Source organism: Sphaerodactylus townsendi, linkage group LG01 (assembly GCF_021028975.2).
Source record: "Sphaerodactylus townsendi isolate TG3544 linkage group LG01, MPM_Stown_v2.3, whole genome shotgun sequence".
NCBI classification, from domain to species: Eukaryota; Metazoa; Chordata; class Lepidosauria; order Squamata; family Sphaerodactylidae; genus Sphaerodactylus; species Sphaerodactylus townsendi.
Genome location: NC_059425.1, coordinates 126,822,953 through 126,840,772, shown reverse-complemented (window position 1 = coordinate 126,840,772; position 17,820 = coordinate 126,822,953). Strand labels below are relative to the sequence as shown.

General features: G+C 41.9%; 1 protein-coding gene across 2 annotated transcripts in view; it reads left to right on the top strand.

Annotated features, from left to right (window-relative positions):
• The window catches only part of GRIK2 (glutamate ionotropic receptor kainate type subunit 2), a 656,874-nt gene that overhangs the window by 341,612 nt on the left and 297,442 nt on the right, over nucleotides 1-17,820 (top strand). For both annotated transcript variants that reach the window (XM_048493884.1, XM_048493875.1), the window contains exons 8-10: nucleotides 3,285-3,428; nucleotides 6,717-6,824; nucleotides 14,632-14,745. In XM_048493884.1, coding sequence (XP_048349841.1) covers nucleotides 3,285-3,428; nucleotides 6,717-6,824; nucleotides 14,632-14,745 — 366 coding nt within the window. The remainder of the gene's footprint in view (nucleotides 1-3,284; nucleotides 3,429-6,716; nucleotides 6,825-14,631; nucleotides 14,746-17,820) is intronic.

Sequence of the window (17,820 nt, the reverse complement as noted above, 5' to 3'; positions counted from 1 at the left end):
CAACTAGATGAGAACTCTTTCTGAATGGACATTTTTTGTGATTATCATGGTCATATAATAAGATGCTTAAAAGGCAATTGTGTAGATTTAGGGTATTAATGAAATGCATGCTTGTGTGCATACAAAGGTGCCCTCTCTCCTCCCCATCAATTCATCTTCTCCCCAAGCCATTCTTTTTTCCAAGTGGGATATCTACCATCAAGGTGTCTCTTTAAATGGAGGATTTCCCAATTTTCTGAGTCTGGCCTCTTGCCAGGTCAGTAATTTTGCAGTCTCTTGAATCCAGTCAGAAGGTCAAGAGGACTAGAGTGCTTGCTAATTCCAAGAATTCAGTAGGTTGTAAACATGTGCTAATATTGGTCACAATGTAGGCACCTACAGTATGCCAAATTCTGTCAAGGATGTAAACACAATTGAAATACTAGAAACAAATCAGAAATTTGAGATTAGGAGGTACTCAAGGAGGTACTCAAGACAAAATTAACACTGTGAGTAGGGGTCAGTTCAGTTTTCAACAGTGGCATATCTGTCTTGGGACGGGGGTACCCTCTGTCCACGGCACCACTAATTTAGTCATGTGGGGGCGCAAAATTTCCCCCCCACATGACCAGGTAGATGGCAGGTAAAGACTTCCTGCTACCTCATCATGTTCGGGTGCCCTTGGCCCCATCCATGTTGTCATTGAAAACACTGCCCCCCCAAATCTTGCCCCCCCAGCCCTCTGGGGAGAGCAGAAGCAACTGCAAGGCTCTGTTCTCATCTCCTTTATTTTTATAAGTAAGGAGGTGGGGCTTGGGGGCAGGGCAAAGGATGGAGCCTTGCAGTTGCATCTGTTTTCCCCAGAGGGGAGAGCAGAAGGGGCTGCTGGCTGGGAGCCGGGAGCCAGGAGGTGAGCGAGGCCTGAAGGAAGGGATTGGGGGTGGGCCCCCACCCCCCTGAGCCCTGCTCCAAGGCATAGCGGGTGTGTGTGTGTGCCCAGAGAACGGCTGTCTCTGGGTGCCATTTCCCCCCCCCCATACACCTCTGGTTTTCAAGTATGTTATTTGCAAGGACCACAAATTGCAATTGATCTGAAAACATGCTTTATTTAGGCAGCAACAGACAAAAATTACACATAAATTGTTATGTCTGTCCTATAAATTGCTAAAGTAAACCAGAGAAATTAAGCTAGTAAATTGATTAAATTCATTACATTCTGTCATCAACACATATGAGAATCATCTCTATTTTTGGTGTTAACGAAACATGGGCCCTTTCCACATGGGCCATATACGGCGCACGGCAGCAGCTCGAAGCCGCCGCTTTTCCCGGTGCCCGCTGGGAAGCGAGGGTCGAGGAAAATCGGCGGCCTTCTGCGCTGCTCGGGTGGCGATGGCTGCAAAGCAGCTGCGCGCTCTGTGGCAAATGAAAGCTCCCTGGGGACGCCCCTAGGGAGCCGCCGTTTATGCAGCCACGCCACCCGAAAGCAGCTGCCGGTCAGCCGCCCGTTTTCGGACCCTCAGCTTCCCCAGCGAGGTTTTCGGAAAATGGTGGCTTCGAGCCGCTGCCGTGCGAATGGCAGTGGCTCGAAGGCACCCTCCCCCCTTTCACCCTCCACCTACCGTGTCTGTGGCCGTCCAGTGCATCGCCGAGGCCTGGGGACACATCCCCCTGCCCTGCGACGCCGGAGCACTCGCGCAGGCAGGGGGGCGTGTCCCCAGGCCTCGGCGATGTGCCAGACGGCCACAGACACAGCAGGTCAGCTGGGCGACGGCGCTCCGCGGTGCCATCTTCTCGGCTGTTTAAACGGTCCCAGGGGGGTTGGGTCGTGTGAACGGTCCCAGGGGGATTGGGTCGGCGTTGTATACGCCGACTCAACCCCAATCGTGGCTGTGCGGAAACGGCCATGATGTGGAGAGAAGTAAATTTTTTCCTTTATTTATTGTCAGAGGCTGGTAGTTTTTGTTCCAGGCCACCGCCACACAACCCAGAAAACCCACAATAGCCAACTTCTCTTATGTTGAGGTGTGTGTGTATGTTTACAGTTGAATGCTGTCAAGTCAAGTCCACCTCCTCCAAATGCCCCCCTCCCACCAACATTGGGTTATGGAGAACTTTTCCTTCAAGCAGCTCTGTGTGTGGTTTTAATCAGTCTGCATATAAATTAATAATCACAAACTCCTTCTGATGTTGTAGTTTGGTTTAAAAATGTTACAGAACTTTTCATAGATTTCCAGGGTTTGCCCAATTTGATTGTAAACTGAAATAAATATTATTAATAAATAACATAACATTATTCAGCATTTCCATATTACAGAATACATTCATTGAGTTTGCACATGGATGTGTGGATCTATGTACAGGAATTTACAGATTGTTCAATCTGCTGTGTAATCAATTACTAATGAGTTTACAGTTTGTCAGTTAAGAGTACAGCAGCAATTCTGAACAGTTACTTTTTGAATGTACATTTCAAGATGGAAAATTAAGGGAATATTTTGAGTAGAGTACAGAAACTGTTGTAGCGATATTGGACTAGGATCTAAACTATGTCTAAGAACATGGATTTCTAAAGGCTATATTACCAATGTGTTAAAAAAAGCTAGAGGGGAACAGCATTCATAGATAAGCATTCATAGATAAGAATAAGTTGCTGGCTGTAAATCTGAGTTGGGCACAACTAGGCAGGGGTGTCAAGAACAGGCCATTATAGGCCTTATGACTGGATTCAATATGAAGGTGTGCCCTTGATGATGTGCAGCATCTTTTAGATCTGGTCCAAGCCTTGTGGAACATCGGAGGAGGGGGATGAAGTGATAAACAAGCTGGTGGAAGTGCTGATTAAGTGTGGAGCCAGAGTGGATCTGTCCAGAAGTCCGACCAGGCAAATGCCTAGTTCAGCCTACCCTCAAAGTCATCAGGTTATTCAAATAAACAGTGATGTAGATCCACCATTTAATTCATTTAAATAATGTTAAATAAAAACCGGTTGAACCCACTTTCTGTTGTCTGATGTCCCAATTTGACAACAGCTCTTCCATCATTATATCTGTGGTTTCTCTTTCCTTCACCTTTCTCTGCCTGTGGTGGAAGGAACCTTTTGACAAGGTGATTGTATATCTTGTAGCCATCTCTTAGTACTACTGTTTTGTTTAATAAACTCTCTTCAGCAAGCCATATTATTCTCCCCCCTTCCCTGTCTCACAGTGAGAGGCAAGAAGGATTTGTTTCCCTCCTCATACCTGCTGTCTGTCATGCACTTTCAACCGGGCATTTTCACAGTGTTGATTACATTCTAATTTCAGACGGATGCTGCTTTAATGTATGATGCCGTTCATGTGGTGTCAGTGGCTGTCCAGCAGTTCCCACAGATGACTGTCAGTTCATTACAGTGTAATCGGCACAAGCCTTGGCGCTTTGGGACCCGCTTTATGAATCTCATTAAAGAGGTATGTCACTAACAAAATATGCTCCGGCTTGCTTTTTTTTGTATCCTCCATCTGTTGATACTCAGGTTTACAATGCCTCTTGCAATGAGACTTTCAGTCAAGATAAATATGTATGTTCACAGACAGTCCACTCTGAAATGTTGTATAAAAACAGGCACAAAAGCTGTACTAACCTAAGTCACAAATAAATAACAGGAATTTTTTTGCTAGGAGATATCATTTGTGAGTAGTCATAATGATAAATTGCATAATGCAGTTTTATTCCTCCTTTAAGTCAGAAATGCATCCGCATTCTTCCCATTTTATCAAAACTGTTCATATGCTTTGGTGAAATCTTTATTTTCTGATTTAGATTTTTCAATAATCCATAATATGTTGTTTTTAAAACAAACTTAAAGATACAGCCTTTATTTATTAAAGCTGTTTTTTAATATACAATTGTGACATTGTCACTGTGAACCTGACCCTGGGAAGCTCTACAGCTCTGCAAATTAGTTTGTTTGTTCTGGGAACTGGGGAGTGAGTTCAAGTGCCAGGTCAGTTTACTCTCTAGGTGGCCTTGGAAAGCCATTGCTATCTATTTTCAGTTTTTAATTTTTTACATAGGAATACTGAAACCCACCCCACTAGCTCTGAGGACAGCCCTTCCCCCCCAAAAAAGTTGAAAGATGTTTGGATTTATAAATGAATACTGCTGCTGTGTATAAATAAAGAGTATTTTTTTAAAGCCTGCAAAAACCCCTAGATTTGGATAGAGAAAATATAAATAGAGGGTTTAAAAATCTTAAAATCATGGAAGCAGTATTTGCTTCTTTAAGAAAACAGTGCTGTCAAGATGCTGTGAGATCTTGGTGGCCAATTTGGGGGTTGTCAGGCAGCCTTTGACCACCATTGCTGAGGATTCCAAGCCATGCTTAGTGTCACTGGGAGGAGAGAATAAAAGTCATGAAGGGAAGGTAAAGCCGGGGGGAAGAGGATCAGAAAGATAAAAACTGAAAACTGAAAATGAGGGAGGAAATTAGAAAAGTTTTGAATGTGTCAGTGACTGAGGGAGGAATACAGACTGCCAGGGAGAGAAACAGAAAAATGTGGCATGTGACTGGGAGAGAAGGAAGGGGGAGAAACTGTTCATGGAAGGAAAAGTTAACAGTGAGGAAGACAAAAAGAAGTAGACAAATCGGAAGAAGAAAAGGAGAGAGGCTGCAAGCACTGCCAGGGGACCACAGAGACAAAAAGCAAGACTGAGAGGGGAAATGAGATTTCCCCCATGAGTCCCTACATGTAAATGATTATACTTCTATTTTTCTAACCTTTTTTTAAACTGCTTTCCATTATTGGTTAACAAGTATAGAAAATTAATAGAAAAAAAATTACTCAGACATTCAGATATGCATGGAAACAGATATGCATGGGAGGTACAGATATACATGGGAAAAGCCTGTACCGCCTTCTTGTCAAGCAAAAATTATTATTAAGCAACAATGGTGATAGTACCAAAGTTTCTTTCATGGTTTGCTCAAAAATTACTTATCACACAGCTTGCTGAGCTTGCATCTGTTACAGATGAAATGCTGATTCCCTCCAAATTTATTGACTGAGCTGCTAAAATGATAATCTGCACATGTGTGGAGTCTGCTTTTAGTTTCATTTTCATAAAAGCCCTAGTAATAATTTTTGCATTTAACACTGATGCACAAAGAGAACTATATTTTTAAAAGTCTCAGATTGATGGGTTTAGGATCTGAGTTTTCTCATAAGCTGATCAGAGAGACTCAGTTTCTTTCCATCTCCTAACAGGCACCTGAAGCTTCCTCTTTTGGTTCTCTGGAGCCTGGAATGTCAGTGGTTGGGGAAGCATTCTTAGCTATATGAGCTGTGGATTGTTACATATTTTTTATTTGGTTGTTTTTTTCTCTTTTGCACCCCCCCCCCAGCCCAATTATGATTCAATTTAAAACTGTAGGAAGAAAATCTTTTTCTTGACTGTCCTCCAAGGACTCTCATAACTGCAAGAGTTTGTTCACTGCTAGTCTAGGAGGGTTTTTTGGTAACACATTTTATTTTTATGCTTTACTGTTTTCTGTTTATATTTGTGGTGAGTTAGAAGAACTTGGCAGCAATGACAAACCACCTCTGAACATCTTTTACCTTGAAAACCACACACGTTGGCTCAAAAGAAGAACTATTAGATACAATTAGTCAGATACAGCTTTAACTCTGATATACCCACAAGTGAACAATGGTTGGGCTTCTTGGTCCTCCTGGCACAGGCTAAATATGTCTTAGCAATACTGTGGTGGCCATTTGATTCTGGGGGCAAGTGTCTTTTCTCCACCTTTGCACTGGATCAGTTGCAATAGTACTAATATACTGGCCTGGCCTGGGTATTGTCAAAGTGTACTCTGTTGGAAATGCAAAATAAATGAACAAAACTCCTCTATTTCTGAAAAGCTAAGTAAGCAAGAGCTCACAGTTTGTATGGAATCAATAATGTCTTAAACATGCTACAGTACTAAAGTAAATGGTAAGATCTTTGGTGTACCTACTGTGCAAATGGAAAAGTAGCAACCTTTTTATAATAAAGAACTGATGATGCATAAAAGCATCTTCAAAGTGGTAATTCTGAGCTATCTGTCCTTTTTCCGTGCTAGTTTCCTGCCTGCTTTGCATTGATATTTTCTCCCTCTCTTGCAACTACAACAATCAACCACATTCCTACAGTAGTTTGAAATGCATATCTTTATTTTCAGTTCTCAGAAATGAGCATCACAGTTTTGCCCTTCCATCTTCAGAATTGTGTTGCATACAAGAATTAATGTTACCAAGAGATTGTGCTACCCACTGTTGTATATCACATTGGTGTGTGTTGCCACAGTGGGAACCAAAATGACTCAATTCTTCACAAAATTGAGGCTTTATTTATAAGATAGTCGAAGGCAGCAATACATTCTGACCCTCTAAAGAGAGGCAAAAGAAAAAAGAAAAAACCCTCAGCCTTTGAGCAGCCTGAGCAAGATGCATTTTGTGTGTGTGTACGTGAAGTCCAAAGCTATTAAAGAATTGTATGTTCAGATTAAAGAGAGAAGTTGGTTTAATTCATATGTGTGCATAAAGCTGAGAATCCATGAACTGAATAGAATTTTTTTGTTAATCAGCCACAAGGAAAATTATTTAAATGTAATGAATTATTAATATTTCCATTTTGGATCATGTTAATTCCTTCTTCTTTTACTTCTCACATTGCTTAAATATGATTTTTCCCTCCCTCCCCCCCCTTTATTCTTGTAGGCTCACTGGGAAGGCCTCACTGGCAGGATAACATTCAACAAAACCAACGGCTTGAGAACAGATTTTGATTTAGATGTGATTAGCCTCAAGGAGGAAGGTCTTGAAAAGGTATTAGAAATATTTTTGCCAATTTGCTCTTGGACCTATATGAAATGTTTCAAGAAGCTGCCATATTTTGAAGCCCCACTACTTTACTGCAAAAATCCATATTTCAGTTTTGTGTAATCAGACCTGTGAGACTTTTTTATGCTGTTCCTGTTTCCTTGGGTCAAAGCCAGCATGGTGTAGTGGTTAAGAGCAGTGGACTCTAATATGGAAAACTGGGTTTGATTCCTCGTTTCTACATATGAAGCCTGCTGGGTAACCTTGGGTTAGTCACAGTTCTCTCAGAACTCTCATGTGTCTGTTGTGGGCCTCTTCTTCTAAATGTATCCATTATCATCTTCTTCTAAATGCATCCACTATTTAACATTATTTATACATCAGTTACATATAAATAGTACATAGTGTATCAGGGGCATAAAAGAAACAAATACATTTGAAATACCAGAAATGAAAATGTGTTTGCAATTCAAACCAAATAGCATTTTGATTAGTTTGCATTTCTGCCTTGGAAGCATAGTGACTGACTAAATAGCTGTTTTGCTTGCTTTTTTGGAAGATGTACGTTCCACTGTCATCATGGGCAGGTCATGCACCTTTCAAGTCATCTGCATTAGAGTTACATGATTATTTTACATGGTTCATCTTTTGGCAAAAAGTATCATGCTGGAGTTTACTTAGAATACCCAAAGGTTGGGGACATGAATGAACAAGACAGATCTTTACACCTGAGAAAAGCCCCAGGTTTTCAGAAAAATTCTGCATATTAAAAAAAAATGATGTGTTGGGTGGGTTAACCTACCTCAGAAAAAATAAAAACAGCACTTGTACCTATAAGAACTGAATTTACTGTCAGTTGCTATTGTGTGAGTTGCTATTATAGGCAACCACAAAAATATTCCTGCCTTCAAACCTTGGTTTACATTGATAAAAGACAGGGAAGAAAGGGCAGGTTCTTTTCCAGGGCTGTTTTGGCTTTTAAAAGAAGACTCATGGCTGCCAGGCCCAGCAGCAACCACTGATGACATACTACTGCAAAATTTACAGGAGTCACCAGGACTGGCTGCCGGATGCTATTCAGTATCAACCACCCCATAAAAACTGCAGCAGGTTGCCCATAAGGTCTCCCAGTTTTTATGGGGTGGTTGATACTGAGAAGCTGGCTTGGAAACTGTGGCCGCTTCCGCATGGGCAATTAATGGCGGCCTGGAGATGGTAAAAACGCCGTCTCCAGGCCGCCAGCCATTCGCGACTAAGGGAGGGGCTCAGCTGTGCATTGTGAAGCTGCGCCAGCCGGGCCACGCCTGCCCGTCAGCGGTAGGCCGGCGCTTCCCAGAACGCTTTGAAGCGCTCTTTTTGGGGAAACTGCCAGCCAAGAGCCGCTTTGCTGAAGCCCGAACTGCAGCGTAAGCTTCCCAGCTGACCTCCTCCCCCACCCGGGTTTTACCTTACTGTCCATCTGGGCCTCCGGCTGCGTCGCCGAAGTTACAGGATAACCTACCCTGGGGATGCTTCTGCAAAATCTGCGCAGGAGCTAAGGGAAGAGGGGTATCGCAGGGTCAAATCCCCAGGCCTCGCTTAATAGCGACGCGCGGAGGCCCAGGAACATCACCGAGGTGGCAGGCGCGAAAGCTCTGGCGCCCGGCATGCCAGCTCGGGCCGCCTTATTTCCCAGGACCGTTACGTGCGAGACGGTCCTGTTAACATCGCCGGATCAGCTCAGAACGCCCGACCGGGCCGCTCCGCGCTACGTACGCAAGGAAATGGCCTGTGAGAGAAAAAAACATTGCAGTCAAAGTGCTTTGGAAAACAATGGAGGAAAAATGAAGAGAAAATGTTTCCCTAACCAAACAGTGGGGAAAAGTCTGATTTTTTTTAAAAGGCAAGATTTGTTGTAAACAACTCTTGCGGAAAAGGCCAATGGGAAGTTGAATGTTTTGAAAATATTTTGAGTGCCTAACACTGTTGAAGCAAACAAGCTTTAAGCTATATTACAATAAAATAATGGCTGTGATCCCAGCACATATTTTGGCTAGAGAGAATTGTTTTCCATCTTCCTGTTGAGCACGTATTATTAGAACCTATTCAGTTCATTTTAAAGCAGCTATAGAATTCAAAACATTGGTAACGAGCAAAATGACTGGCAGCAGATTTGATGCACCAAGGTTAATCTTTTACTCTAAACTTTGCAATCTTGGCAAATTTGCTTTTAGGAGCAAGCAATACTCTTATACTGCCTACTGAATTTAACAAAAGCAGTGGCATATTAGGATCCATGGACATAATGTGCCAGAGCTGTTGCCTTCGCATCTTTTATAAAGCACCTGAGAAGATCATGCCAAACAGTTATGTATTCTTTTGTTTAAAAAATTGTCAAACATATTTTAAAAGCTGCAATTAAATACACTAATGGAGATATTAAGTTAAAATTATTAAACACAGATTCAAAGAATGCTTCTAAAACATTTTAAAATAATAAAAATAAATAATAAAAATTAAAATAATAATTCTAGGCAAGCATGGTTGAGCAGAGCACAACATTTTACACATAAACTAATGTAATTTTTCAGTTGTTTTCAAACCACACATTGACATAATGTCTTATTTTATTGCTTACAGTGCAGCTTTCTTTATTTGTATTTAATGTGTCATCAAGACACAGCTGACTTCTGGCACCCCAGCGAAGGGCTTTCTCAAGGCAAGAGTGAGAAGTGGAGAATTGGTTTGCTATTGCCTTCCCCTCTAAAGAGTCTCTTTCTTGGTGGTGCTCTTCTTCAAGGTACTGGGACTCTGCTTTTCCAAGATCTCACAATATTAGGCTGCAACTGGGGGTCTCTGATGGAGGTGGGGAGGGGGCAGCTGCAGCCTGCACCCAGCTCAGATCCTGGCTGGGGTGCAGGCTGCAGCTGGGCTTGCTCTCCCTACCTTTATTGGAGGCCCGGCGGGGTGTCTGATGGAGGTGGGGAGGGGTGGCTGCAGCCGGGATCCAAGCTGGGTGCAGGCTGCAGCTGGGCTTGCTCTCCCCATCTTTATTGGAGGCTTTGAGGGGTCTCTCATGGAGGTAGGGAGGGGGCAGCTGCAGCCTGCGCCCAGCTTGGATCCAGCTCAGATCTGAGCTGGGCGCAGGCTGCAGCCGGATGCTGGGCTGGAAAGAGGGGCTGCCCTCAGCTCCTCTTCTCTCCCAGCAGACTGAATGCCAAAGAAACTGGTGCCCTGGCTGCTGAGCTGGGAAGAGGAGCTATAGCCTGACGTGAGTAAGCAGTGCTCTGTGGGGGATGGGGGCGCCTAGTGGTGCCATCCCCCCCGTATGCCTTTGATCCCATGCTGCCTTCCCGCCCTGTAGTGTTTTGGGGAATAAAAATTAGTAGCAGGAAGCGATGAATCTGACTCTGCAAGGAGTCATATTTTCTTTATTATTTGTTTATTTACAGAATTTGTATGCCACCTTTCTTGCCAGTTATGGCCACCAAGGCAGCTAAGTTTTGACCAAGAAATTATGAAACCATGCCATTACATTCATAAAAATAATTAAAATGAAAATGGATATTAAATGAGCATAAAACAGTTATTAAAACTGTGAAGGTCCTTCTCGTGGGTTGGTATCTTCCCAACCCGAAAGATGGAGTGCTCAAAACAGGGCCTCAAAAGAGATGAACTTAGCAGATCATTTCTTATGGGAGTAGAATGTTCTTGAGCTATGTTGATCCCTTCTCATATAGGACTTTAGAGGTCAACACTGACACATTAAATTGGGTTTGGAAATAAATCAAGAGCCAGTATAGATGGGTCAAGATTTAACCCATTTCCAGTCAACAAACTGGCTTCTCTATTTACTACCAACTGAAATTTCCAAGAACATTTTTTTAAAAGTAGACACACCACATCCTGTTTCAAGGCTATAATTTGATCTTTCATCCAGAGTATATAGATGGAGCAGAAACTTTTGGACTTGCCAGTCAACCAAATCTACTTCCTTCCATTTCTTCTTTAAACTGGTTCTTCAATTGTGAACAGGACTTCTGAATTTAGCAGCAGTACAATTTCTGATCGCTTTGTTGGTGTTTATCTGTTTCTTACACTTATCATAATCAAGATGCCAAATTTAATTAAAACACATTGTTCCGAAACAAAGCCACCCATTTCTAAAAATGGGCATGGGGTACAATGATTCTATCCACCCTGATTCTATTCAGGGTGCCCAAAGAAGCTAATGAACTACTGGACTATTTGCAACAAGCCCCCGCCGCCCACCTGTGGTGGTGTCTCCTTGTTTCAGGGCGATTCCGCACATGAGTAAAATAGGTTCGATCCAGTTCCCTGAGAAGGGTACTGACCTAGGTCGAAGCCATTGTTGTTCCCCTCTGCAACCAGCTTGATCCCAGCTCAGAGGGCGGAATCATCCCCTGTGCCTCTTAAGCTCCGTTCGACATAGCTGCATATTCTGCAGCCATGTTCCGGCCTATCCCACACCGCTATAAAAGAAACCGCACTTACAGGAAATGGAGGGACTGAAGGTGGCGCTTATGCTGATTCCAGCCAGCTGTCACGATACACAAGAACACTCAGCTGTGATTGGCTGAATGGGAGACTCCTGACACCAGAAAGATTCAGCGACTCTTACTGGAATCCAGAGCTGAGTTCGAGGCATAGTTTCCTGAAAGGTGAAGTGCAGTTCCCAACTGGAGTCAGGAAATTTGGCCGCTACATCGCGGAAGAGAGCTGGCACAAAACCATGTTGATCCCAGTGGTTTATGCGGAGCACTTAGGTTGGCAGCGAAGCAGGAGCTTGAACTTAGGGTCGACATAACGCCAAGTCGCGGAATCGACCTTCAGTCATATTAGTTCCAAGAATGGGAAGGGGAATCAAAAACATAACTTCTGTCCTATATTTAGGACAGTTCAATTTATATGGCAGGATGGAAAGTTATAAGTGTTCTTCCCTTTGTAAAGTTTTCTGAAATCCAAAGAGGAAAGAGTTTTACCGACGATCCCGAAACGCAGTCCCGAATTACCCAGGGCTGCTATTGCGCATGAACGTGAGCGGAGGCAAGCAAGAGACTGGCTGCATAGCGGCAGGACTGCCGTTAGGCTGAGTAGTCACATGACTAGGGCCCACATCCTTATGTGCCGGGGAGCTTCCTGAAGCACACCTATATAAGGGTGAAGCCTCGGCTGATCCAATGCCCCTTTCGAGACCTATCAGTGAGCAAAATGAGCGCTGCGCTCTCTCAGCTTTAAAGTTGCTATGTGTTGTTTTGCAGGCCTGTTGGAGCCTCCCACAGCTCGTCTTACTAAGCTAAGAGCGATGTGGGGGAAGCCCTGGGAAGTGCTGTTTTTCCCCATTGTTGTCGGCTCTGATGTCAGGAAAACCTCTGGGCCGAGGCAGGGCATCGAGGCTAACTAGTGTGGCAATAGCGTGGCGCTAGGCCTTTTGCCTCCAAAATGCCCCTCCCCAAGCTTCTTCAGGCTAGGCCAGGATGGCCTTTTTTACCACTTAGCCTCCCAGTTCCAGCCTTCTCCAGGTTATTGTGGGCAAAAGTGGGGATGGGGGAGGAAAAACAAAACAAAAAATTGCTGTTTTCTTACATCATGCAAGGTATTTGTGAAAGATTACATCAAGTGTTATCCTCTCCTGTTTCAGGCCTCTTTCTAAACTGAAGCGATGGGTGAATGAATTTCAGCATTATCAATGCTCTGATAGCTTTGCAAGCCCCCAGGAGGTTGTAAAGGCTCAGCTGGCACATGAAGGCCTGGGAGGGCCTGGCAGGCCTCTGGTGGCTGTAAAGGCCTTGCAGGCCCCATTGAAGCATATAAAAGGCTTTGAAGGCCCAAAAAGGCCTTGGGTCTTAGAAGGGGCCGAGTGGGTGGTGAGGAGGCCAGGTGAGAACAAGGATTCCTTACTAGATAATTGTTTATTCATGTTTAATTCATAAGTTTATCCATGTTTAATCCACCACATTAGTCTAGAAACCTCAGGAGACTATTGGATGAACACAGATTGTGCATGATCTCAGTAACTGAGAAAGCTTTAGCAGATATGAACAGATCTGCTTAGCCAGATTTAAACCAACAACAGATTAGACAAAAAAAAAGGCACATCCTTACGCTATAGTACAAGATAAAAATGGGAAGTATGGTCAGGGAGACATTTGGAATCAGAGTAGGACAAACACATTATGAACATTATGATAACACTGGCTATGACTAATTTCTAGTAACTTTGGTTATAGCATTTTGGGGCCTGACATGGATGGTTCTCATGTCAGTGCTACAGCTTTGAGGAAGTAAGCTGCTGATGCCAGCACAGGAAGAAGGTATTTTTCAGTGCTCATTATGCTAGACACGGCTGTTTTTAAATCTCTCTATAGTGGTCTACTGTTGTTTTCCCCACCTTCTTGAAATTATATATTCCCTTAATTGATTACTCTTGTTTTTATATTTTCACATTAATTGATTACTCAGCTGGATGAATCTAACCAATAATGAATTATGACAGTCATGGTAATTAATACCATAATGAGTAGAGTTATTGCAACTGATGGTAAGATAGATTTCACAGTTACTTCAAAACAATTAAAATTTAGGAACATATATATGCCTCCCAGCATTTAATAAACATTGGGAGGTTGTTGAAGCAAGTTCAGGTATGAATGAATGTTGGCACCCTGACATATTCTGTATGGGAGAGTTTGCTAACCTTACTAACAAAGTAAGAGGTTTGAAAACTATATGAATGACAAGGACATTCTGCAATACTTTCCAAAAATCCAATTACTTGGAAGGGCCCTGGCTGACATAATGCCCGGGAAGGGCTTTGAGCATAGCAAAGGGTTATGGTGAGGCTGTTATTATTATCAGCAAGGCTTAGGTGTTTTATATTTCAGCCGCCGATGCTGGGGTGTACACTTCCCCCCTCCTTTATGGGTCTACTTTGTGTATCCTTCGGGAACATTCCCAGTGTGGTTTGCAGTCTACACCTGCAACGACCTCTTTCGGGGCCATCTGGTGCCTTTGAATGTGACAACCAGGCGATGGTGCAGGCAGTTAACAGTCAATCTGGCTGTTCTGTAAGGAATATGTGGTTAGTCTGGGAGTTGATATTGCTATACCTGACTGATTTATGTTTTAAGGTTGTCTTTCTCAAGGTATCACCTGGTATTTTACTCCAGGTATTGCTGATGCTTTACCTCATGCTTTACCAAAAGCATAACTTCTGTCCTATATTTAGGACAGTTCAATTTTTATGGCAAGATGGAAAGTTATAAGTGTTTTTCCTTTGTAAAGTTTCCTGAAATCCAAAGAGAAAGATTTTTACCCCTGACATCCAGAATTACACTTATGGTTGCAGAATGTAAGTTATATATTCGTGTGTGTGTGTGTGTGTGTGTGTGTGTGTGTGTATACATATGTATGTATGTATGCATGTATGTTCCATACACCAACAGAAAGAAAGCATAGTTCAAATTAAAGTGGAGAACAGAATATACATTGCAAATGACTTTTCCTTCAGTTTTAAAGGTGGCATCAGATGTGTTTTTTCTCCCTTGGAGAATTGAAATTTAAATGGAAAATTAAATACTTAGAACTTTGCACAACATTTTAGCTCTGAAAGTAATATTTCACCAGATGTATTTTGAAGTGTGGTGAATCTTATTTTAAGCAAGTTTCCTTTAATCAAACGAAAGCAGATTTTGCAGCACAGTTAAATTATAGGTCTTCGAAAACTTTTAACTTTTTCCTTATGCTGCTCTGTCACAGTAGCAATGAACCCCCCTCCCCTTATGGACAGTAAAGTGCATATTCTGTTTTATAGATTGGAACTTGGGATCCTGCAAGTGGTCTTAACATGACTGAGAATCAGAAAGGAAAACCAGCAAACATTACTGATTCACTATCTAATCGCTCCCTCACTGTAACCACCATCTTGGTAAGTAATCATATGAGCAATCATTTTCCTTCTGTATAGCTGTTAATGAAAGTTGTGGAGAAAAGTGATGTTAATTATATGTAATGTAAGTAATGAGCCGTTATGTAAAATGCACTTTTATAGTAGTTATTTTGCAATTAGTAGATAATGAATGATCTGTTCATTTAGTTATGGGCTTTTACTGCTGACTATGAGGATGGCAGTTCATTTCAAACTCAGTTGATTCACCATCTAGTATGTTTATGATCGCTTAACTTTAAAATTTTGGCAGAAGCTGCTGTTTTAGGTTTGGGGAAACGTAAGGATCTATTTTGTAATTGAAAGAAATGAGATCATTGACTTATGTGAGAATTCAAGATACATTCATTAAGAATATTACTTTCACAAGTAATAGTTAGGGCTTCTCCTCGTAGGCAAGAAGGGTTGCTTATCTTTTGTTTTCTACACTTGAGCTGCTAAAATTCCACTTGTTTTGACAAAAAAACCTGGCACAGTATGAAGTGACCACCTGGAAAACCAGACTTTTTATTAGGGATTAGGGATGAGCAGAGTTTTGCTCCAATTTTATTCAGTTCTTTGCTGATCATTAGTTGCTCTGATTCCCTTCTATTGTTTTTGTTATTTTTGTTATTTTACTTTCTGTTCATTTGTACTGATTGGCCATTTCCTCTGTGTCTATGTTGTTAACCAACTTACAAAATACTTATATGGATGGATGTGTATTTTTTAAAGTGATGTAGGAAAATAGTAACAGGTCAGACCTACACATTGTTATAACTTTTTTATATATCACATTAGAGAATCAGAGCAACGACAGAGCCTGCTAAAAAAACATTATTAAAAACTTAGACCTAAGAGCTAGTTGTTAAAATTCCACTAAAACCTTCTCCCTTTATTTCTTTTTGAATAAGACACAATGAAATCCTTCATACTCAATTGGAAACGCTTTCTTTTATTCTCACAATCATAGCATTGTACTTCCATAGATCCCTCTTCCTCTCTTTTCCACTGTTGGCAGACACCAGACAACCTTTCTAACAACTTAATTGCAGTATTGGGCACCCAGAGATAACTTCCTTTAAATTTCTTCTCTGAAAGTCTGCACTTGAAGGCATACACAGCAGTCAAAAACAAAAGAAATCAAAAGTGGAACACAACAAGCTCTGTGAAATTCCTATAGTTAGGGCTGAGCATCAAGAAAAAAAAAATCCAACTAGAAGTAATTTAATGCAACAAAGATGATAGAAGGGCACTTTACCAAAGAGGGGATCCAAACCTTAGTGTCTACCTTTAATTTTGATTCTACTCAATTGCTTGGTGTATGCCAATGAACACTCTGTAAAGCCTCAAAATCAGTTGAGGGCTGTATGGTCAATGATATTTTACTGAATCAAAGTAGAGATTCATAAAACGTGAGGCGCCTCTTAAATTGTATTTTATAGCCTAGGGAAATAATTTTGGGTACTGGCATGGGTTCCAGGCAAATCTTGAGATAAGGTGTGGTCCCAAAAGGATCAGAAAGAACTTGGGATACAGGATAAAGCATTGATTTATCAAACATTTTCCCTAGAGTCTCAACAATTAGAAAAGCATGGAAGGTGAAGAGTTGGAGAGTATCCTTCTCAAAAACAGAGGAGTATCCTTGCCCCTCTATAGGTAAATCAGGGGATGGACTATGCATAAGCATTGCACGAGTAAGATTAGGCACTGGAGCTGAAGAATTTGCTTGTAATTCATTTTTCAATTAAAAGGGAAGATTTACCTTGTAAATGAGAAAAGTGATTGCTAGATTTAACATTATAATAAAAAGATGTCTAGCTTAGTTTGTTTATTAACAGGAAGCTTGCAGAATCAGAGGATGAACTCTTTTCCTACTCATAAAAAACCCTAGCAGCTAATTAACATTAATTTATTTAAGATTTAAATTTTTAAAACTCTAAAACCCTGGTAATTATTGGCAATTACCATAATTCATTAATCACATAAGGGAAAGGTAAATTAGTTAAGAGTACATTAATCCTTCTGTTTGGCCCAATTTTTAAAATCCAAACACCTGAAAGACTATAAAACCTTAAGAACATAAGAACATAAGAACATAAGAACATAAGAACAAGCCAGCTGGATCAGACCAAAGGAATCCATCCTAGTCCCAGCTCTCTGCTACTGCACTTGAGAGTGGCCCACCAGGAATTGCCTTTGGGGAGTTCACATGGCTTATAGGATGTGAAGCGCCAATGGCCTTCTCACGTGGCCTGTTGCTCCGATCACCTGGTCTGTTAAGGCATTTGCAATCTCAGATCAAAGAGGGGATCCAAGATTGGTAGCTGCGCCATAAATCGAGCTTCTCCATCCATAAAATCCTGTCCAGAAGCCCACTTTTAAAGCTATCCAAGGTTAGTGGCCCATCCACCACCTCCTCTGTGGCAGCATATTCCCAAACACCAATCACACGCGTTATGCATTGAAGAAGTGTTTCCTTGTTAGTAGTTCTAAATTCTTCCCCAGCATTTTTCTTGCAATGAAGTGTCCCCTAGGTTCTAGTATTGTAACAGAAAGAGAAAAAAAATGTCCTCTCTGTCAACATTTTCTACCCCATGCATAATTTTGTAGACTTCAATCATATCCCCGCCCCTCAGCGCATCCTCCTTCCAAACTCCAAAGAGTCCCAAAGCGCTGCAGCCTCTCCTCATTAGGGAAAGGTGCTCCAATTCCCTCAATCATCCTTATGTTGCCCTTTCTCTCTGCACTTTTTTTCCTCCTCAATATCAAGCCTCCCTTTTTTGAGATCGTGACCAGGGAATTGGACCTGCAATTGTGCACTCCAAGAATGCGGCCTGGCACCACTGCTTTATATAAGGGGCATGACAATCTTTGCAGTTTTATTCTCGAATTCCTTTCCCTAGTTATCCCCTACCCCAGCATAGAGTTTGCCTTTTTCACAGCTGCCATGCATTGAGTTGGCATTCCCATGGAACTTCTATCAGCTAAGACACCTAAATCCTCTTTCCTGGTCTGCTTGATAGTAGCACTGAAAACCCTGGCTTAGAAATATTATGAAGTTTGGGATTTTTTTTG